Source organism: Lissotriton helveticus, chromosome 5_1 (assembly GCF_964261635.1).
Source record: "Lissotriton helveticus chromosome 5_1, aLisHel1.1, whole genome shotgun sequence".
NCBI lineage: Eukaryota > Metazoa > Chordata > Amphibia > Caudata > Salamandridae > Lissotriton > Lissotriton helveticus.
In genome coordinates, this window is record NC_136065.1 from 1,363,000,502 (window position 1) to 1,363,023,590 (window position 23,089).

At 45.5% G+C, this 23,089-nt stretch overlaps 1 protein-coding gene across 1 annotated transcript in view; it reads right to left on the minus strand.

The window, feature by feature from the left end:
- Positions 1–4,557: 4,557 nt before the first annotated feature.
- RPS10 (ribosomal protein S10) overlaps positions 4,558–23,089 on the minus strand; it is a 28,182-nt gene continuing 9,650 nt past the window's right edge. Inside the window, exons 3-6 of the mRNA XM_078644259.1 lie at positions 22,255–22,426; positions 7,521–7,598; positions 6,652–6,707; positions 4,558–4,641 (exon numbers count right to left, since the gene is read on the minus strand). Coding sequence (XP_078500385.1) covers positions 4,600–4,641; positions 6,652–6,707; positions 7,521–7,598; positions 22,255–22,426 — 348 coding nt within the window. The 3' untranslated portion in view covers positions 4,558–4,599. The remainder of the gene's footprint in view (positions 4,642–6,651; positions 6,708–7,520; positions 7,599–22,254; positions 22,427–23,089) is intronic.

The window sequence follows — 23,089 nt, forward strand, 5'->3', positions numbered from 1 at the left end:
CTCAGGAGGTACCAACCTTGTGCCCCATAAAAGAATCTTCTGTGAAGGATAGTTTGTTTCTGACCATCCAGAATGGTCTACGGGACTCTTCCAGTTAGTCTTGGTCCATCCAATCACCATTCATCTTCTCACAAACTTTCTGTAGCACGTCTGCCCTGAGCGCTTCCCTCCAGCCTTCAATGGCTCCTTGAGTGATGACACACATTCTCCACCTGCATCTCGTTACCTGCCTCATTAATGTAGATTGCTTCCTCACTATATTCACTCACCAGACGAGAAAGACAGTCAGCTGCAAGATTTCTCACTACGGGTACATATTCCACCTCAAACGTTTACTGGAGGCTCACGACCCATTGTTTGATTCTGCTCGAGATGGAGTCTAACCCTTTCTTGCAGAATACTTCGAACAAGGGCTTATGATCGGTACTCAGGTTAAACTTCATTCCCCACACGAAGTAACTGAATTGGTTTATGGCCCACTGTGGTCAGCACAGTCTTCCTGCCAGGTATAAAAGATTGGAGGTTCGGAGCTTCAGCGAACGCTTCATTTGTATCGTCAAACTCCTTCTCGCACGACACGCTCCAGTCGAATGCCACCCCTTTTTGAGTAGGTTGCGAATGGCATATGTTCGTCTGGCGAAGTTCTGCACAAATTTGCAGTAGAATTCCACCATCCCCATGAAGGATTTTATTTCATCTTTGCTCTTGGGTGGTGTGAGGTTGATAATGGTGTTTTGAAGATCTGCTTTGGGGCAAATGCGGCCCAGAAACTAATACAGCACAGCCAATCTTGCACTTTTCTTTCTTCACCGCGAGTCCTTGTTCTTTGAATCTTTCAAATACCTGTCTCAGCCTGAGCTCGTGTTGCATGCCATCCTCTCCAAAAATCAGCACGTCATCCTGGTAGCACATGACCCCAGGGATGCCTTTAAGAAGGCTGCTCTTTATCCATTCTAAGACTGCCGCGGCAGACACTAGTCCGAACAGCATCCGCTTGAATTTGTATGCCCCCATGGGCGTTATGAACGCCATGAGTTCTTGAGTCAGCGTGGAGCCTGACTTGGTAGTAAGCGAACGTCAGATCCAGCATTGTGAATACCTTTGCCCCTGCTAACTTGCTCATCATCTGTGAAATCAACTATGACTTTCTTGTTTAACGCTCTACGGTCAATGCATAAGCGCACTGCCCCATCCCCCTTCCTAGCTGCAACAATGGGTGCCAACCACTCAGTGGCCTCTACTGGTTCGATCAACCCCAACCTGCACAACTTCTCAAACTCCTCCCTCACGGCTTCCTGTATGGAAATGGGCAGATTCCTAACCTTGGCTGAGACGGGCTTAGAATTGTCTGAGTTTTATTCTGTGGGCATAGTTTTTAGGCATCCTAATTTCTCTGTAAAGACCTCCTTAAACTCCTCGATCCCCTCTAGGGGTTTCCCCACCTCCTGAACCAAAATCTGTGGATTCTGGTTGGGAATGAGGTAGATGCCTAAGCCTTTTTGGGTCTGCCACCCCAGGATGTTGTTGCCCTTCTTCGACACACCAAGATTTATGGCAGCTAACCGGTCCTTGTAGCCTACTGTGCCCCAGAAGTAACCTTTCATTTGTATGGGCTGCCCACTATAACCTCCCGGTCTTGCATCCATTCTCTGCACCGCTTTTACCATTTGATACTTTCTCAAAGTCTTCTGCGGATATAATTCAGTTTGGAACAGGAGTCAAACATTGCTTCAATGTAGGTTTCTTCCACTGCTATAAAATCTTTTGGATTGTTCAGTCTTACCCTGAACCTGTAACACAATCTCTTCACAGACACAGGTAGTGCCATCCCTGTTCCGTTTCCTGTAATTAGCATTGCTTCTGCAGCATTGCCCAAAATTCCCCCTCCTTCCACACTTGTTGCAGGTTTTTATGGCGGGCACTCCCTGTCATTCACCCAGGGACCCGGTCTGCCACATCTGTAAGTTTCCTTTGAAACTCCAACTCGAATTACTTTTTTTTAAGCCCTTTGACTGTGAGCACATTTTTACTCCCAACATTGACTTGACTCACTTTGGTTTTTTCCTCGCTATCCTGCTCTATTTCACTCATGCATTGCATCATGTGCTCTACTTGTTTAGCTACAATGAGCACCTCCCCGAGGGGTGGGTCATCTTTAGCCATAATTCCTCACGTACACGCTCAGTCTTACAAGAGAAATGGATCACGTATCCGCTCCTCACATGCTCCCCCAAACTTGCATGTAGCCACCAACTTACGCAGCTCAGAGACAAACTCCTCTACTGTTTCTCCCTCTTTCCGAAGTGGTATCGTTCCATGATGGTGCTCTTCTTTGGCAAGAAATGGATGTCTAATTTCTTCACTTACTTCATATTCATTCAACCCTCTCGCGTCATTTGCATTCAAATCACGAACACGTTGCAGTATCTCCTAGATAATGCATCAGCAAAGCTACCTTCCTTTCAAGACCCAAATTTGGTCCACACACTACTGCGTAATTCTGGAAAACCTTTTCCACTTGAGAGCTGGCTCCCCTGGAGTGGACAGAAGAATGGCAGAGGTGTGACATTCTGCATGATGACTTACGAAGTGCAGTGATAAATGACAGGGGGAAAAGGTGCCCTATAGTACTTCGCTGGGCAATCGGTAAAACACACATATTACTCTACAGAACTTGCACAAAGCTCTAACCAGACTATAGGTATGCAGAGGACAACAATGTTATTGTGAAGTGAATGAAAACAAACCCAGTAGCTTAGAAGACCTTGAAATTACATTCAGCACCATAATGATGGAACAGGTGGAAAGAACTATATAAGACGGTTCCGGTCAATGGACTGGCAAGCAAGTAGTAATTATTAGCGCAGGACTGAGCTTTACCCTACAACGGCTAAAAAATTGTAGAAATCCACTAGGTGGCGCTGTACACCAACTAATCTGTCCCTGCGAGTGTTGGAGCTTCTCTCACGCTCGGCACGTCAAATTTGACAGTCTCCTTTCTCCACAAGAATCAATTAAAGAAAATCCCAAAAAGATCTCCTACGTGACCACCCACCTAGGTAGCAGTATATCTCTCCCTGAAGTCTGTTCAAAACACCCGGTATTCAATGATTCAATGGTGCCATGGTGCGTGCGATGAAACGGTCAGTCAGAGCAACCGGCAGCTGTTCAAACTCTCCTTGTCAGCCCCCAGCACTGGGTTCCGAAGTAGTTTTCCTAGTTGAGCTTCAGTGCGACTGGCAAGGGACAGAACGCTGAGAAAAGTACCTCTTGAAAATCTGTAATTGTGCCAGTCAGCGTGGCTGGTCTGGCATACCTATTCCTCTGCCCACTGCCACAAGTGAATTGCGCACACCAATACCTTGGACACACAACCTCGGACCTTTTCCTCCGAGTCAGAGCACCACTCGTCCAGGTCCAGCAATCCAAACTTAGTCTTGAGATAAGGGCGGTGCATAGCCGGTACTCCATGGAGGGGTGCAGAGTAAATTAATTCTCCGGCAGAAGATAATGAAAAAAATTGCTTTATTTTAACTAACTTCTTCTCCTGCTCACTACTCGTAAAGTTCACTCCACGCTTAATAGCATGCGTTTCTTACAAGACAACAGGAAACTCATCTCATTGTACTCACGGTACCGTTGCCATACAATGAGTCTAGTAGCCCGTTATGATCACTTCTTATGCTCCTCTGCTCCTGAATCCCATCCTCCATCACCAGTGTTAAATTATAAAACTAGATAGAAGCACAGGAGAAGAGGCCGTACAAAAGAGGATGATTATTTTCTTCAAGTACAGCGTAAGGACCCCAGCCACAGCTGTTAGTCTCAGAACCTTCACTCCGTCTCACTGGGAGCTCGCCTCAGAACGTTCGCCACTGTGACATTCTAACAGCAGGTGACAGTGGCGTGAAAAACTGCACACGAAGGGGAGGGGGTGGGCGGCAAAGCCAGGGTTCCCCCTAGAACAGAAGATACCACAGGGTTGTCCTAGAACCAGTTTGCAGAGCCATAGCAGGATAGCAGATGCCAACTAGTTCAGTACTCATTGTTGTGGCACTATTCCCTGCCTGCCCAGAGTCCTCCTAAAATGGATCAGACAGACCATTCAGTCTAGGGAGAGGAAACAAGATATCAGTCATCAATACAACTGAGCAGTGAGCAAAAATGGTTCTTAAAAGTTTGCTTGAGGTCATCTGGCTTTTTGACGTCTTTGCAACATTCACTAACCAGCCCCTTTAAATTCCCTAAATGACAACATTCAAGCATCAATGCCACATAGAAACATACAAATACTCTCCTTGGTGTTCCCTTCCACCCATGTGCAAATATCCATCCTAGTCAAAGGTTTCTGTAACAATCAAGGTTGAATGTGTTTAAGCCTCTAGAAGTACAACTGTATACTCCTGAACAAATGTAAAATGTTTCTAACAAAATTAGCCACGGTTTCAAATACATAGTCTTTGTTGTACTCCTCTCAACCACTTGTACCTAAATCCAGAAAACCTAAATCTCCCCTGAAACTGTAAGGTAGGAAGTAGAGATCTCACACAGCAGACATTGGTTTGTCAAAATCTTTATTTTACACAAATCCAACAGAATTTATGGAGGAGCTTGGCCACGTCCACGACCAAATCCACCGCGCTGCAAGCAGAAGAAAAAAAAAATAACTTGTCAGTACAGAAAGCTCACATGGCACATAAATCGGTTTATATTCATATGTAGATATAGATTTCCACAAGTCAATACAAAGAATAAACCCCTGGTAACTTCAAAGCACAACTGTAGTAATTAGATTTCTCCCTGAAACCACGAAAGCAGCCACCTGAGCACCCATGCCGCTCCCAAAAACCCAAAGCAGGTACTCATGAATGTTTAAAGGGCAATCCTATATAACAAACCCAGTCTTTCTAAGGGGACAGTCCAAACCACACAAAGCTACAATACACTGCATCCCTCATGCACAACCGAGGCATCGTTTGTGTGTGGGAGGGGGTGGGGGTTGTACAAGAATCCTGTTTTGGCAGCCTAACGGACAACTTTCAAGCCATTATAAAAAAATAAAAAATAAGGAGTATTTACTTGGTAATGCCAAGCATGACGGAAACCCAATGTTCTAGACGTTCTCAAATTCTAGGCATTCTGAGACAGGCGGTTCATAATCCAATAGCTCACGAGCCCATTTAAGTTAATAGGAAAGCACTAAGCATTCCAGGGCTATTAGAAAGCAAAGATGAATATCAAGGTAAAAAGGGAACATAACTTCATCACCAAACAATGCGATCCATTTCTAAAGACTATTGGGTTGACAAATGTATGGTTTCCTTTCTACAAGACAGTTTGGGCTTCCCCAGGGTTTTCTAGAGTCCCTTCTATATGCCTACATCTTTTCATATGAAATGCTCATCGTTTGTGCGAAGTCTCTACAGCATAAGAACCAGGGAGTAAATTTGGTGTGAGGGGGTAAAGGACAACATGTTTACTTCACAAAAGACCATTGTGGTTGGGAGGGTGGATTACTACAGGTGCAACGTTGAGCCAGACTCATCTAGTCTGAACAGTTTTCTCATACTGTCAACAGGTAGAGACAGAACAGATAATCCTGGCATCTTGGAAAATCCCACTGGCACTGGACTTTTACTGGCCCTTCGCATGATAAAAGGCTCTGGGAAAAGGAGGTTCCAGGAGGGAAATCTTCAAACTTAAAGCAGACCGATTCCGCTCTATTGTGCTGAATGGCTGGGGAGAACAGATGCATACACCCATTTGCTTATGCATACAGGAGCGGAACCATGCCATGCGTCAAGATGCCAATCTCAGGCAATTTAGTACATTATGGGTATTAGACCAAACCTTATCTGGCTTAGTTTCAACATTGATATGTATCTCAATAGGACACTCTGCTTAACTCGTTACCACAGGAACGCAAGTACCTCTTAAGGAGGAACACGGGAATGCCAATCTAGTTCCATGGGAGACACTAGTCTTGGTGCAATCGGACACAGAATCAGGACTTGGAGAGGGAATTTCTCAGATCCAAGCACAACATCATCTCAATGCCCCAAAGGAATAAACAACCACCTTCCTGTAAAGTAGTTTGATGAGGAAGATGAAACTGGACAGATGCCAAAGTTAGTTTCCAGTTCTTCGAAATTAAAACTTCGGACCGCAAACAAGGGACAATATATGCTCTGCAGCTAGCGCTACCTGCAGCACTAAGCCCAGGTAAATAGCAACACTGCGATGCAGGCACTTCCCACGGATATCTGTGCAATGTTAGCTAGATTTAGATTTGCTGCATTTTAAGCTTGGTTAAATTCTTTAGTATACACAAAGTTGTGGATATATATGGTCTTCATAAAATAAAATTGTTCCAGAACCATCAGAAGTAAATTAGGATTCTACTTGTGTGGTAAATGATTGGTTCTGATGCATGCTGGCAGGTCAAAGTGCCAGTATTTCGGATTAAGGAACGAAGGAGTTTCATGACCAGGACCTGAATTTACATCTGCTAATGAGCCAGGCATGCAGGAAAAGGGCTAAGTGAGAATTATTATAACTCCCCAATAAATAAAATAGGAAAGACACCTCTGTGTAATGAACGAACATAGCATGACTCAGAAGTTAATTCGGGGGCACAGAAGAAATACTTACAAACTGAAACTCTGTAGCAGCTCCAGCACCAGCTTCTGCCTTTTTGTCAGCACCAGCTGTAAAATAAGAATTCTCATTAATACCAACGATCTTAATAGAGCACCCTAGGAACAGACCTCGCAAAACCACTTTTTTTCCACTGAATCCCATAGCAAAAAGTTATTTCAGCCAAAGACAAAACTATTTTTCCAGAGCGTTTGCCCGATGCACACCCAATTTACACTTCAAGCGAATATCAAACCTGGTAGCACTGCTTCATCAAGCAAGGAAGTCAAGAGCAGCATGCTAAATTCTAGCATCTAAATTCTATGAGATTCGTAACTTCTCATCGACTGCATTTAAACAAATGCAACTGTGCTCCCCTTAACCAAATTTCCCATTACTAGCTAAGGCACTGCGATCCTTAAGTCCCTACGTTTTTTTTTTTTTTTAAAGAACCAGAAGTAATTGGGCCCGATTCACAGAACTAACTTAAGACCAAATCCTAAACTTACTACCATGTTGGTATTCACAGAAGGTACTTATTCATTTTGGTATTCACAGAAGTTAGGAGTCCTAACTTTAGGACTCCTAAATGCCTTCTGTGAATACCTTTCAACTTCTGAGAATTCCAAAACGGTAGTAAGTTTAGGATTTTGTCGTAAGTTAGTTCTGTGAATCAGGCCCATTGCGTTCCACACACAAACCAAGCAATTCACATTTAAAGTAGCGTACAACTGCACTCTAAGCAATCACTGGAACCTTATTAAGGAACCTACTCAAGTAATCATTTATCATTATGTTTCTGGGTGGAGATTGGTTACATCGAATGTATACACTGAAGACTGCAGAATCAACAAAGAACAAAAACATAATTCAGAAATACTTACGAGGAGCAGTAGTGCGTCTGTAAGTGTCTCTATCAGCCTCACCACGGTTGAGACGAGCAGGGCGCTCACCTTCAAGACCTAAAAAGAAAAGTGAATAAACTTATTGGGCAACAGCTCACAAAATGTTATGGTACTATATCATGCCAACACCAAGTACTCCATTATAGAAATTCACTGAATTGATTAAACATTTATTAATCATGCCTCAGAGGGCGGAAATTGCACAACCCTTCCACACATGCTACCCAACATCCCCCTTCTTTACAACAGCATGTTACATTTTTGCTGTTTAGCTACTTGAAGTTTGTTCACTGTAGGGTTCTTAGAATCCTGTCAGATACTGTATCTAGTTGGAATGCTGGTTCATAATTCCTCCACCGGAGTGAACTATGCCTCTGAAGTATCCACTCCGCTATTCGTGGCATGTTACTCTTTGACAAATGAATTACTTTTCCAACCTCATTTTAGGCTGAATTCCTTCAACCATCTACACAACAAATCTTAACTATCCATGAGATGCAGCAGCCTCTAAAGTGCGGTCACGTTTCTCAAAAATAAAAAACAAGCAAGCACGTAGGCAAACAGCTTTACTGAAAAAAAACTTTGGTGCCTTTATGGCCAGAGATAAGATAAGTTTATTGCACAGTTAATTAAAACTCACAATTTAAGGTACACAACTTTAACCGCATGTGCGCTAGCGGTTTTCCCGCTGCGATTTTGAAAAACCCGCATTACATGACGAGCTGAGCTCGTCATCAGCGTAGGGCACGTTACGCTCATGACGAGCTGAGCTCGTCATGAGCGCCGAAGGGGTTAAACGAGATACATGTCAAAGATAACTGCTAAAAAGACTCGGAGAAACCTTTCTTCTCTTTCAAGAAAGGACGCAGCTTAAAGGATGCGCTGGTACACACACGCCCTAAGGAACAACCCCCACCAATAGCCACTTCTGTCACTGACTCCTGGGGACTACCTAGGATAACGGGTCATTACCCGTGCTCTGACTGCAGCGTATGTCCCCTGACTGCCCCTATAAAAACACTGTCGCTGGAACAAAGGGAAACTGTGGACGCAAACTGCACACACAAATTGCAACTCAGCGTTGGGTGTACAGACTGGGGACTCATTTGTCTGACCTAAATGATGATATTCCCTGGAATGCAGTGTTAAAATGAACCAGGTTAACCTGGCTCAACAAATAACATTGTTTTCATTGACTATAATATCAATTTAGGAACATTCCTCTGTTACTTTCGCATATTCTGAAGTTTATGGGCTCCCGATTATTGCTGAATGTTAGTATTGGGCCATAGCATAGTTGAGTGAACACATTCTGGGTACATGCAACATCTTGTCCCTTCCGACCACCTTTATTAGATAATTAGTTTAAAAATGGTCGGAATGATCTATTTAGTTATTAACATCTTACTATGTCACACAATGCACCGAACAAGTCGCGTTGTACACCACCGGCTTTTGCAGTTAACCGCACCCTCAGCGCTATCCTGTTTCGCTGTATATGTGCACCGTTCCTGTAATTAACAGTATCTTCTATCCGAGTTACTCACACCACGCTCCACGTGGCTTTGGCATGGCTGCTCAGTATACTCATTGCTTTGTTTACGGTAACCAATACCAACCTGAAAGTGCATCCATCTCCAGAATCATAAGGTGGGATTAGTGCGCCATCATCCGTTTGGATGAACTGACATTGGATTACCCGCTGACCTACGTCATTACACACCTCCATTGGGTATACGGACGAGCTAGGTACCTCCTGCGACATGGCCACGCCCTCTTTCATTGCAGACCAAGTCCAACCCGGAAACAGACCGAGCTACGCGGCGCTGCTTCATAAACACAGCAAGCAGCCTGATCTCGGTCTTCGGGGTCCAGTTTGAGGAATAGCTAGGTGCCACACGGGTGCCGGGCTTTGAGGGCGTGAGTTTTCATCGTCTACCCACGCATGTTTACTGCGATTCCAAGATAAGTACTTTGGGTGATAATTTAACTTCTAATCTGCCACCTCGTGGGTTTTACTTGTTTTTTATCCTACAGGGTGTGCCAAGTAACCCTCCACTCCCCATCTGTGACCCATGGCGCATTTTGCATCGAATTTAAAAGTGAGACTTTTTATCAACTTCTTTTCATTAGGCGATGGGTGGGGTCACCGACCTTTTGGTCCATTGATCCTACCTTAGGAGTAGATTACTCCGGTGTTTTAAACTACCTTAGCTTCCTGTTGCTTTTAATACACTTCTAGTTCACGTCACCCTTATGTACAACTGGCATCTCCTATAGGGGTATGAAGGTTGGTGATAATTATAATGTTTATACGCAATCCATGATCCTCCCACTTGTTTGGAGCACCAATGATGTACATGCTAGACCAACTACTTAATTGTGTGTTTTGTCTTTTATGTATGTCTGTCCCCTCTTTCTCCTTAGGTGCGGTAATCCTCCTAAACCAGGAGTTACTGGGAATGAGCAACTGCTCTCCCCCTTTAACTATTTTTTCACTTACACGTCCCTAGGTAAGGGTGAGCCTTAGGGCGCTCACACCACCAGGGTTTATTACATAACATGAGTCCTGAAGAATGCCTGGTAAATTAACACAGTTTCATAGGCAGAAACATGTCGACTGATATTAAGAGTAATTGGAATTAACCAAACCATTGCACTTGGCCATAATTCCGATCACATAACTTTTAACTGTGTCTGAGGGATCTAATATTAAAACAATTTTTTGATACTCATTAGACACTTTAAGTATTCTCAATGCACGCCTACTTCACGAAACCTGCTCCGCAGTAATTCTGGAGTCGCAGCACACCAAAAAGGTACTAGACCTTTTTGGTGGGGCCCGATGATGAAGCATGACACCGACCAGGTCGGTGTGTGAGTGCTTTCTTACCCACCTAAGTTGGGTCAGGTATTGATTTTCTCCCAATCTCTTTTGCTCCTTCAAGTGGTTACTGTTATACCACAGACCTCTTTTTTTGTTGGCTTGCTAAACATAAAAATGAGTTATTAGGAGTTAAAATTATGAAGTCCATATTATCAGTTTACATTTTTATTATTGTTTGAGCTAGGGACCCAAAGTTGTACTCTGAGGCAGTGACTGAATGTTACGGTTTCCTCATTTTGTGTCTCCTTAATTCTCCAGTCACTGCATCAAAGTATTTTGTAAGTCTGCAATTTAATTGGGTCTCCTGAGGATTAAAACATAATATGACTGCTTGTCTGCAGGTTCTAATGCCCTTCTGGTTCCATATTGCACGTAATAAGGATCTCCTTTTGTCCGTTAAGATTGTACAACTACATATTATGTGGATTAGATCTTCCAGTCCTGCACTGCAGAGGCGGCAGGTTTTGACTTCCTGGTTCCTTTTCCACGGGGCCAGGTGAGGGAGCATTGGTAGTATACCGAAACGTAGTTTTAAAACTCTCTTTGCTCTTCTGTTTAAATCCGTGATCCATATACGCTTGGGTCTTTAGTGTTTTGTAGTCGTTTAAGACTGTCCATCCATGTGCCCTTTTTGCTAGTTTCCTGGTCCTCTAATAGCGATATTATTTTTGTAACCTTTGTTACTACCTTTTTGAAGCTTTTGTGGTCTACTGAGGAGTACCAGAGGTCAGACAGTGCGAGTACTTCTAACGATTCCATCAGGTACTTCCATGCGTGCGAAGATTCTCGTCGCTGCAGCTCAGTCCAAAGTTGGGCGTTTGGGGTGCCTTGCTCTGCATTTTTAATCTTATGCCAGCCTTTTATGAAGCTACCCCCTCTTTCCACGGTCTGTTTTTGAATCCCGAACTCCAGACGAATTTGGGCAGGAGATACATAACTGGGTAGCCAGAAGATGGTTCTGAAAGTTTTACTGATCACTATCGAGGGTCAGAGCATCTTTTCCGAGAGTTGATTCGCTCCCATATGTTAACATCAGTTGAAGGCGAGCTCTCAATACTTGTAGAAGCCGTTCAACCGTGTAATCAGGTAATATTTTCTTCCAGGGGATCATCGCTAAGCAGCTCATGGTGCCTTTTCGATGCAACGTCTCTAACTGCGGTTAAGACGAGCCTCTGCTGTCTACTAGGACTCCCAGATATTTGTAACACGCTACATCTGTGGTTCCCAAACTGTGCGCCGCGGCGCCCTGGTGCGCCGTTATCAGGAGCCAGGGGCGCCGCGGGCACGATGTGGGAAAGGAGAAGTGTGAAAGTCACACTAAGAATGTGTCACTTTCGCCCCCCTTCGCCTCCAAGATTAATAGGTTGCTCTGCCCCTAGTGTCTGCCTTTCTGAAGCAGAGCATCACGGCGGCGGGGGAGGGTGGAGGGGGGAGAGGGGAGGGGCGCACAAACAGCGCGCACAGGACTCGGCTACAGACATAGCTGTGAGGCCCGCCTGCCAATGAAGATCCAGGCACTTCTTACTCAAAGGCTAAAGATGATGCCCATAATCCCGCATTTTGGCGCCTGGCAGTTCTAACCATTTAAGAAGGCAATCAACTCTTTCAGCTGCTGATGAGCTGTGAAAGAGATGCCGGTCAGTGGCAGAAAGGAAGGTGTTTCAGCACAGGAGGGGGTCATGCTCCTTGTGGAGTCACGAGTACCTTTGGTTATTTAGATGCAAAAAGCGTTGAAAGGGTAAATGAAACAAATTTTTTCATTTTTTTTCCCCTCAATTTTTTTATAGAGCAAACTCAACCCAAACATATTGGAGTGCTTTACATGAGCACTAATGACATTTCATAAGGAGTGAGTGCAGGGTCAGGAGCCTGGTGGAGAGCGTTGGGTGGGTGGGTGCGGGGTCAGGGGCCTGGTGGAGAGCGTTGGGTGGGTGGGTGTGGGGTCAGGGGCCTGGTGGAGAGCGTTGGGTGGGTGCGGAGTCAGGGGCCTGGTGGAGAGCGTTGGGTGGGTGGGTGCAGGGTCAGGGGCCTGGTGGAGAGCGTTGGGTGGGTGGGTGCGGGGTCAGGGGCCTGGTGGAGAGCGGTGGGTGGGTGGGTGCAGGTCCTGGTGGAGAGCGTTGGGTGGGTGGGTGCGGGGTCAGGGGCCTGGTGGAGAGCGTTGGGTGGGTGGGTGGCCTGGTGGAGAGCGTTGGGTGGGTGGGTGCAGGGTGGGGGGTCTGGTGGAGAGCGTTGGGTGGGTGCAGGGTCAGGGGCCTGGTGGAGAGCATTGGGTGGGTGGGTGCGGGGTCAGGGGTCTGGTGGAGAGCGTTGGGTGGGTGCAGGGTCAGGGGCCCGGTGGAGAGCATTGGGTGGGTGGGTGCGGGGTCAGGGGCCTGGTGGAGAGCGTTGGGTGGGTGGGTGCAGGGTGGGGGGCCTGGTGGAGAGCGTAGGGTGGGTGCAGGGTCAGGGGCCTGGTGGAGAGCATTGGGTGGGTGGGTGCGGAGTCAGGGGCCTGGTGGAGAGCGTTGGGTGGGTGGGTGCGGGGTCAGGGGCCTGGTGGAGAGCGTTGGGTGGGTGCGGGGTCAGGGGCCTGGTGGAGAGCGTTGGGTGGGTGCAGGTCCTGGTGGAGAGCGTTGGGTGGGTGGGTGCGGGGTCAGGGGCCTGGTGGAGAGCGTTGTGTGGGTGGGTGCAGGGTGGGGGTCCTGGTGGAGAGCGTTGGGTTGGTGGGTGCAGAGTCAGGGGCCTGGTGGAGAGCGTTGGGTGGGTGGGTGCAGGGTGGGGGGCCTGGTGGAGAGCGTTGGGTGGGTGGGTGCAGGGTGGGGGGTCTGGTGGAGAGCGTTGGGTGGGTGCAGGGTCAGGGGCCTGGTGGAGAGCGTTGGGTGGGTGGGTGCAGGGTGGGGGGCCTGGTGGAGAGCGTAGGGTGGGTGCGGGGTCAGGGGCCTGGTGGAGAGCGTTGGGTGGGTGGGTGCGGGGTCAGGGGCCTGGTGGAGAGCTACTCTCTGAATCCTTCATGTCTAGGCTTGATTCTTCATGTAGACCAGTGGTTCCCAAAGGGTGCGCCGCGGCACCCAGGTAAAAAAATGGTGGGGAGCCACGGCCAACTGCCAATTAGGTCAAGGGAGCCACGGGTCAAAAAAGTTTGGGAACCACTGCGCTACATGGTCCAGTTTGTGTCCGTCCAAATGCCAACAATTTTCCTGGCCTTCTTATAGTTCACAGCCATGGTTTTTGTTTTCTATCGGTTAATTTGTAACCCGTTACGCTGTGAAAATGTGCTGGTAGTGTTTATCAGTTGCTGAAGGCCAATTGGAGTACGACTAATTAGAACCAGGTCGTCAGCGTAGAGGAGGTTAGATAGCGTGGTGTCCCCCAACCGTGGGGCATGCGATTTAATACTGTCCAGTTCCCCTGGTAGGTCTGCCAGGAAAAGATTAAACAAAGTAGGTGCTAGGACGCACCCTTGTTTAGTCCTTTAGAGGTGTGGATTCTCCTAGAAAGGTGCGTCACGTCTCCCAGCTTAATCTTAACCCAGGTGTTAGTGTGGAGTAAGATTAGTTGCTTCAGGAGGGGTTGCGGTATCCCCCCAATTATCAAGCTTTCTCCATAGTTTGCCCTGGTCCACATGGTCGAAGGCTGAGCTGTAGTCGAGGAAACATGAAAACAGGGAGTTCTTTCCTACTTTAGCCGCGTCTGTCAGCAGAGTTAATGCCATGACATTTGTAGTCGTTCCTTGTCCTCTGCAAAACCCTGTTTGGTTTGCCGGGATTATGTTTTTTGACGCTGCCCAAGATGTCAATTCATCCAATAAAATGCCCGCGTAGTACTTTGCTTCAATGTCGAGTAGAGCGATTAACCGATAATTGCAAGGATCACTCCTGTCTCCTTGCTTGTAAATTGGGCTTATGGTTGATCCATGCCAGGATTCGGGGCAGGTTTCTGAGTCTTGTATGCCCACAAAGAGTGGTAGTAGTGTGTTACTCCAGAATTCGATGTCGTGTTTAAATAATATCGGTTGTATTCCATTTGGACCTGGATCTCCTGCCATTTTCCCCTTCTTTATTTGAGTTTTTATCAGATCCGCTGTTATGTTTATTTTATTCTCTGCGGTATTTAGAAGTGTGCTGTTCTTTTCCTCATCAGTTTTCTTTTGGTCGTGTTTTCCCGTTGTGCTTTCCTTGGGGTTTCTCGGCTCGCTTTCGGTCTTTCCTGTTTCGTTGTTCTGATTGTTGTCTGTTTTTTGTTTTGTCGATGTTTATGGCCAGAGGGGAATCAGCCAGCTCAGAATAGACCAGGTACTCCACCAGCAGTTAAACGTTCAATTTAAAAAACCAACTTGTGGTTGCCCACCAAGTCTAGTCTGTATTCCCAGGAAGCGGTCAATCCATGAATTTAGTGAAGATTCCTACCATTGAAAACTTGTATTCAAATTGACAAACATTAGTTTCTTTATGAGAGATTCACAAATTCATGAACTCTGAAAACAGCACACCCACCATCATGGTCTGTTGCAAAGGGGGGAGAACCAAAGTGGCTATGTAATGCCCAAAGGACTACTGTCAGCTACCAAACATTTCCCACATGGACATCGGTACCTCTTGAGAGCCAGTTATCAGGGGTGTGCAATTTAATAAAATATCTACTTGTCCATTTGATAAGTTGCTTCATAAATCTACCTGTCCTGTAAAGAAAGCCACTTGTCAGTTTGGTGCCACATAGTGCAGTGACAAATAATGGCAGCAATCTCATATGAAAGCTCTGATATTAAGCCCTTCCGATTATGCTAGGGTTAATACTATAATAGGTTGGAACTCTATCAATTTCGTTTTGCCATCTTTCCACAGATCTATATGCTGGAGATCTGTCAAGCAATAGTTCCAGGGTTGATATGCCCTTTGTAGTCTGTGCAAACCTACTAAATTGCATATTTTAGGGGTTTCCTCCATCTCCATGTGGTAGGGAAGGAATTGAGTGACAGAGTAATCAATCATTTGGAAGTAAACAGTAAAAAGAGTTACATATTGTGTACAAGAAAATGGACTTAGCGAAGTCTATCGGTACACCGCCAGATTCAGTCGGCACCCAACATCGTTGGGCCACGAGTCTTCCCAAGTAACAATTCCCCTTCGAGGAACGCGTCTTGAACGCTTTTACCGGACACAGCAGAGTTTCCTTTCAACAAACCGTATCCATTTATGATACAGGTTGCCTGCCCCGATACACGTCCTGATGAAGACCCCACGGCAAGGATAATATGAATACCTGCGCTTTTCAGAGGGTCGAAACGTCGACAACCACTTGTTCTTTCGATGTCAACTCCATGTCCTAACTTTCCATTGATTGAACTTTGTGGAGTATTTATTTATTTATTCACAGTTTTATATAGCGCGAACAAGATCCTTACAGATATCAGAGCGCTTCACAAAGAACAGGGTAGGGGCAATAGGAAAGAACAGAGAGAATGGGAGCAGTATAATAGTCGCTAACATGGTAGGATAATAATAACATACATAGAACATATCAATATACGATCAGGTAAACAATAATAATAACATACATAGAACATATCAATATACAATCAGGTAAACAAATAGTATGAGACGACACAAGTCATTGATCCCACTACAGAGGTGTTCAGGTACGCCTTGGGTGTGTGGATGGTTAACACCAATGTCTTAGTATAGAGAGGACCCTAAGTGGGGGCATCGGGAGAGCGAATCAGTAAAACAAAGTGTATCATATATTGGTCTGTAGTAAGAGAGTAGCGTATGAGTGTCCCCATCAAGTAGAAGTATAGTGCCAAAGGACAGGTGAACAGTGATACAAAGCAGTGCAGAGTCTCTGATCCAGCACCTATAAGGTTCAGGAGATCTTGGCCAGAAGGATGGTTTTCACCTCTTTCTTGAAGAGTGCAGTGGAGGAGATAAGCCTAGTTTCAGGAGGGAGCGCATTCCAGATCCTGGGTGCCATTCCTGAGAAGGAGCGCTTGTATGTTTTCTCTTTCCGAAATCTAGAAGGTTTCAGGAGTAGATTTTTTGTACTTCTATTGGCTCTAGAACCTCCTGATATAGATAACTTTTGAGCGAGGTAGTTGGGTGCATTGTGGTGCACGGCCGCGTGTATCATAACTGCAATTTTTAATTGTATTCTGGCTTCAAAAGGCAGCCATTTTAGAGACTTTAAGTCTGGGGTTATATGCGAATGTTTTCTTGAGCCAGTGACGAGTCTCGCGGCAGCGTTCAGGGAGGCTCTTAAGGGTGCTGTTGTGGATAGCGGGAGTCCGCAGTCTATTCTAGGGATGACTAAAGCTTGTACGGCAGTTTGGAAGTCTTCGGCAGGGAGGAAGGGTTTAATTTTCCTCAGTGTGTTGATTTGGAAATTAGCTCCTTTTGTGGCTTTGCTAACGTGCTGCTGCATGTTGAGCTTGGCGTCGAGTGTGATGCCTAGGGATTTCGCCGAGTCCACGATAGTCGGTTGGACATTGAATGCGGTTAGGTTATTGAGCCAGGTTTGGGTGGTGGAGATTTTCGCCGGGGGTGAGATGAGTAGGAACTCAGTTTTCAGAGCATTTAGTTTGAAGTGATTATCGGCCAACCAAGATTGAGTGTTAATAAGCGTGGAATTCAGATGTTTGATATCTTCCGGGGATTGTAGCTTTAGGTAAAGTTGTGTGTCGTCGGCGTACATATGGAATTGGACATTGGAAGCTTGGAGCAAGGTGGCGAGCGGTTCCATGACGAGGTTGAACAGTGTGGGGGAGAGGGAGGATCCTTGTGGAACACCTAGGTCTGCAGGCACAGGTGTAGATAGTACATTGTCGATCTTGAACTTCTGAGACCGGTTGTGGAGGAAGGACGAGAACCATTTGAGAACAGTTCCCGATAGACCCATTCTAGTGCTTAGCAACTCCAGCAAGTTCTCATGTTTGACCGTGTCAAATGCTGACGAGAGGTCAAGAAGGATGAGGAGGCAGGACTCATTGCGATCAAGAATTTGGAGGGCGTCATCAAGTATGTGTGTCATAGCTGTTTCCGTGCTATGTTTCGCTCGGAAGCCTGATTGATGAGGGTTGAGGAGGTCAAATTGGTCAATGTGTTTTGTTAGTTGGAGTTGGACACATTTCTCCAGCAGTTTGGCCAGGGTGGGGATATTGGTGATGGGCCTGTAATTGTTTAGATCAGACGGATCTGCTGTAGGTTTCTTGAGTATAGGTGTGACTTGCCCTACCTTGAGGGAGTCTGGGATGAGGCCTTGTTGTGGTTGGGGAGTCGGCTCACATCCATGATGAGGTCATTTCTTATGTTGTCAGTCTTTAGCTTAAAGAAGGCAGAGAAGGCTTCACAGTGTGGGGTGTCGCTTGTTGTGCTGTTTGATTGTGAGGGTTGAGTCTTTGTTTGGGTCTTTATTAGTTCGAACAGCTTTCTTGGCCTGTTTTTTGCTTGGTCCAACTGACTGCTAAAGAAGACCGACTTAGTGCGCTTTATTTTCCTGCAGTAGGCATTTCTCTTGTTCTTGAGCCTTTTGAGGTGCAGTGCTGAAGGGTCCGATCTTCAGGTGCGCTCTGCCATTCGCATGGTACGCCTGTCGTCATTGAGTCTATCGTCATACCAGGGGTTAGAAATTTTGGTGGAGACTCTTCAGTTGCAGTGGGGCAACTTCATTGACTATTGTATTCATAGAGTCAAGGTAGTGGTCGGTCAGTGATTGAACATCCGAGGCACCTGAAGGGGGAAGGAGGAGATTGCCGATGTGGGGAGGTAGGGTAGAGGGGTTAAGATTCTTCATGTCCCTTTTCCATGTTTTGCATTTGATTGGTTGAGCCGGGATAGGTTTAACTTTTTCATTGATAAAGAAGGTGATAATGTGGTGATCTGACCAGTCGCAGGGTTGGATCGCCTCCAGTTGTGTAGTGTTCTCTTTGGCAATGATGAGATGGAGTATCGAGCCTTTGTCGTGTGTTGGTCTATCGCATATTTGGGTGAGGTCAAGCGCATTAAGGAAACTTTTGAGACTATTCACCATTGTGTCCTTCTGATCGTTCCAGTGGAGATTGAAGTCACCCAGGTAGACTTGGGTGGTCTGCCGACCGGCATTGGAAGAGATCATGTCCATGAGTTGTTGGGTGAATATGAGATTGTCACCAGGCGGGTGATAGATGAGATGTAAAGCACAAACTTGTTTGCCCTCGCTGGTGATGTCGAGGCAGAGGAGTTCACAGGAGGAAAGGGAGGGGGAGGTGACTTGAGTAACGGAGAGGTTGCTCCTAAAAATGCATGCAATTCCCCCGCCCGTCTTGTCAGGCGACCTGTCCAACCTAATGATGTGATAGTTGGGGGGGACTAGTATGTCCATAATCGGGGTAGAGGCTTCAGAAAGCCACGTTTCCGTTAGAATGGCTAGGTCCATATCCCTAGCTGAGACGAGATCAGCGATGTCGGAGGAGTGTCTCTGGGCCGATCTGCAATTGAGTAAGATGCATTTGAGTTTGGGAGAGAGAAGGGTGGTCGAGCTTTCTAGTGTGAGGGGAACTTTTCTGAGGTTGTTAGGGACGGAGCCTCTGTTGTTGAGTGTTGGGAGCCTCACAGGGTTTGTAAGAATTATGGGTGACCCGTGTAAATACACAATCTGAACTTTAATGTCCATTTTCTTGTACAGAATATGTAACTCTTTACTGTTTACTTACAAATGATTGATTACTCTGTCACTCAATTCCTTCCCTACCACATTTTCCTCACTTGATATCACCCACCCCCTCCTCTCCCTTACTGGGGCACTGTTCAACCTATTGTTTATTGTTCAAAAAGTGTGATATGTATTACCTTCTCCCATTGTGATTAAAACAATGTGGACGGATTTATTCTCTGTGTGATTTTATAATTAAATTTTTCATATTAATTGTCTATTTAGGCTGGGACCCTCTCCTCTTAGTACTTAGCTGACCCAGGTCCCAGTGACTACTGTTGGGTATAACCCTTTATTTCATACACCTTCAAAAAATAAAGCCCAGTACTCTACAGCCCATCATGGAATTACTTAATGCTTCCTTGAAAGAGGCTGGTCTGCCTGCAGAGCGTAAACATGCAATGGTAGTTCCCCTGTTGAAAAAATATGCCGATCCAGCAGAACCATCTAATTTTCGACCGATCTCTCCTCCCCGTAAGATATAAGAAAAACATGTGAACCAACAGCTTGTTCAATTTGTGGAAACTAATAAAGTCCTGCACTGATCCAATCTGTTTTTTGAGCCAGATACTCTACAGAAACTACTCTTCTGGGAGTTACTGAAACAATCAGCCAGCTACTTGATAAAGGGGAAAGCGCTACACTTATCTTGTTAGGCTTAAGTGCCGCCTTCGATAGGGTGTCACACCATACTCTTCTAAAAGTTCTACAAAAGTTCTACAATCGCTGGGAATTGCAGGCTTAGCTCTGGATTGGATCAAAGACTTCCCTACCGTAAGAATCTTCCAGGTTCTCTCTTCTTCAGCTAGTTCAAAGACCTGTGAATCTCCCTATGGAGTACCGCAAGGCTCGATTCTGAGCCCTGTGTTATTCAATCTATGTTAGCCCGTTGGCAACCATAGCGGAGGAAGCTGGGTTGTGTATCTTCTCTTATGCGGAGGACACCCAGCCTCTTTTTTCCTATCTAGTAATGATACCTCTAAAGTTTCCTCCTCACAGACAGGGCTGCTTAAAATAGCCAGTTGATTGCACAACAACTGGCTAAAATTAAATGGGGGTAAAACAGGTCCTGATCATAGGGAAAGCTAAAGATCTTTGGGGCCCACGTCGCTGGTCCCTGGAAAGGAGTCTACTTCCTCAGCCAGTCCAATCCGCCCGCAACTTGGGTGTAATGATCGAGGATCAACTTTCCATGAAGCAGCAAGCCACTAAAACTGCTTCTATCTGCTTTACTATCTTGAGGTGGCTCCGGAAGATATTATGGATGCTGCTTTGATCTACCTAAAGAACTGTAATACAAGCATTGATAATGTCAAGATTGGATTATGGAAACATTCTTTATCTAGGAGCCAACGAGGAGGTAATTCGTAGATTACAGGTTGTACAGAATCCTGCAGCTAGGATGCTCTGCCATGTTCCTAAAACATCTTCCATTTCAGGCACCCTTCAGGACCTCTATTGGCTAAGAATTGAGAACGGGACTAAAATTTAAAGCTATGTGCTTTATGCATACAATTATTTATTCATTTATTCAAAGTTTTATATAGCGCGAACAAGATCTTGACAGATATCAGAGCGCTTCACAGGGGGGAGAGTGGGCAACAGTAGGGTGAGTGGACATAAAAATTGGGTACAATATAGTAAGCGGTAACATAATAGGATAACAGTCATGTGCCAATAAGATACAGGTAAACACTCAGATAGACGGTAAAATAAGGCGGTGCAGAGTATTTGATCTAACTACAATAGAGATCATGAAATAACAGAGAACACTCAAATAGACAATAATATAAGACGGTGCCGAGTCTGAGCTAGCTACAATACAGATCATGAGATAACAATATACATTCAAATAGACATTAAAATAAGGCGGTGCAGAGACTCTGATCCAGCTACCATAGGGATCAGTAGATACCAATAAACACTCAAAATAGACAATACTATAGGACGGTGCAGAGTCTTTGATCCAACTGCAAAAGAGGTCAGGAGGTCATGAATAAAAAGTTATTGGACCGTTAAGTATCCAGCGTTACAAAATTGGTGCAAAGTCTCTGAGCAGCAACAGTAGGGATCAGGTGAACTTGGCCATAAGGATGGCTTTCACTTCTTTCTTGAAGAGTGCAGTGGAGGAGATAATCCTCGTTTCAGGGGGGGGAGAGGGGGAGTGCATTCCAGATCCTGGGTGCCATTCCTGAGAAGGAGCGTTTGTAAGTTTTTTCCTTACGGAATCTGCGAGGTTTCAGGAGCAGACTTTTTGTACTTCTATTGGATCTCGAGCCTCCTGATATAGTCAACTTTTGAGTGAGGTAGATGGGAGCCTTGTGGTGTATGGCTGAGTGTGTCATAACAGCAATTTTCAGTTGTATTCTGGGTTCGAGGGGAAGCCATTTCAGGGATTTCAAGTCAGGGGTTATATGAGAGTGTTTCCTTGAGCCCGAAATGAGTCTCGCGGCAGCATTCAAGGAGGCTCTTAGGGGTGCTGTTGCTTGAGGGAGACCACTGAGGGCCACAATTCCATAGTCTATGCGGGTATAACTAGGTATAGCTCCCCACTATTTATGTTCTCTGGTCCAGACTTATCACACGACACGCCTGCGTAGGTCAGCCTCCCAGGCCAAATACTCAGTCCCAAGATTCAAATTTGCTCGCCTGGGAGGGAGGGTGTTCCTTCTCTTACTTGGCACCCATGTTGTGGAACACTTTCCCTATCCCTCTTCGTCACAAAAACAGCCATGTAAGTTGCCGTAAAAACCTTAAAACCTGGCTATTTAACCAGTAACCTTGATCTTCTGTTGCTCTTGTCTGGCGCAATGAAACCTCCAGGTAGCGGTGTGCCTCAATAATAATAACAATCTCCCATCCTACTTCTGTAAATTCATGAAAGCCATAAATCTGCTCCAATGCAAAGACATACCATGGGTGCAATTTTGTAACTCTTTAATAATTGGGACCCTAATTAGGTCTGGAGTTAACCAAGACCTTCTTTGGCATTTGTAGGCAGAGAGGGATTGGGAACGATACTTGCATGAAGCTTTGCCGATCTCATTTGGACACTGCATACTGTGCCAGATGAATGATGGTTATACGTTGCATTATTCAGAAAACCCAATAATTTTTTTTTTTTAAACAGTTTACTTAAGAAATTAATATACATGACTTATTTTGTACCTTTGGGCCTTGGTCTGCCAGTCTCTGGGCGGCTTCTGCGCAGGGTAGCTGGTACAATTTCAGGGGGCAGATGCAGGAAGTCTCTTAGGTATTGGATGCCCTCATTGGTCAGATACCAGTAGAAATGCCTCCAGGCAAACTGCTCCTTCACGTAACCACGTGATTTTAGAGACTGAAAAGTAGCAGATGCATAACAGATCATTTTACTAATCCTGCTTTCAATTTACAGCTGGTGTAGTCTGCTAACCAGTCCACAGAATAATCCATTTACCACCAACCTCACAAGTGGCGGGCACTTTTAGTGTACATAATGAAAATCTATAAAGCAGATAACTGCTTTGTCAGACTGCAACTGGGTACCACTATGCAATCTCACTTCACTGCTGTACAGATTCATGCTCAATCCAGCATTAATCATCCTTCACCATGACATACAAATCTGCTTACAAACCAGGTAAGCACTTGCAAATATAACTGAACCAACTTCATTTAGAACTTCACTCAGACTGTTTACCATTCGTAGTTAATGACATGCCATCAAAACTGCAACATACACAAGTCCAAAGCATACTAATGTTGTGATCTTTTCGTTGTCTGCCCTCTACACTTAAACTTGGCCAGTACATTATCCCACTTACACACCATGGCTAAACATGCAAAAAGTGCTCCGCTTCAAATTCATAGTCCTGGCCTTCATGTCAATCCCTGGTTAAAAGCCCCAACATCCTGCTGAAATGGTCATGCCTAAAACAACCTAAAGCGATCCAAAATATCACACTTTTAGTCCCACAACCTCTAAGAGGTTCTCTGTGGTCAAGAACAGTTGTACTACTAA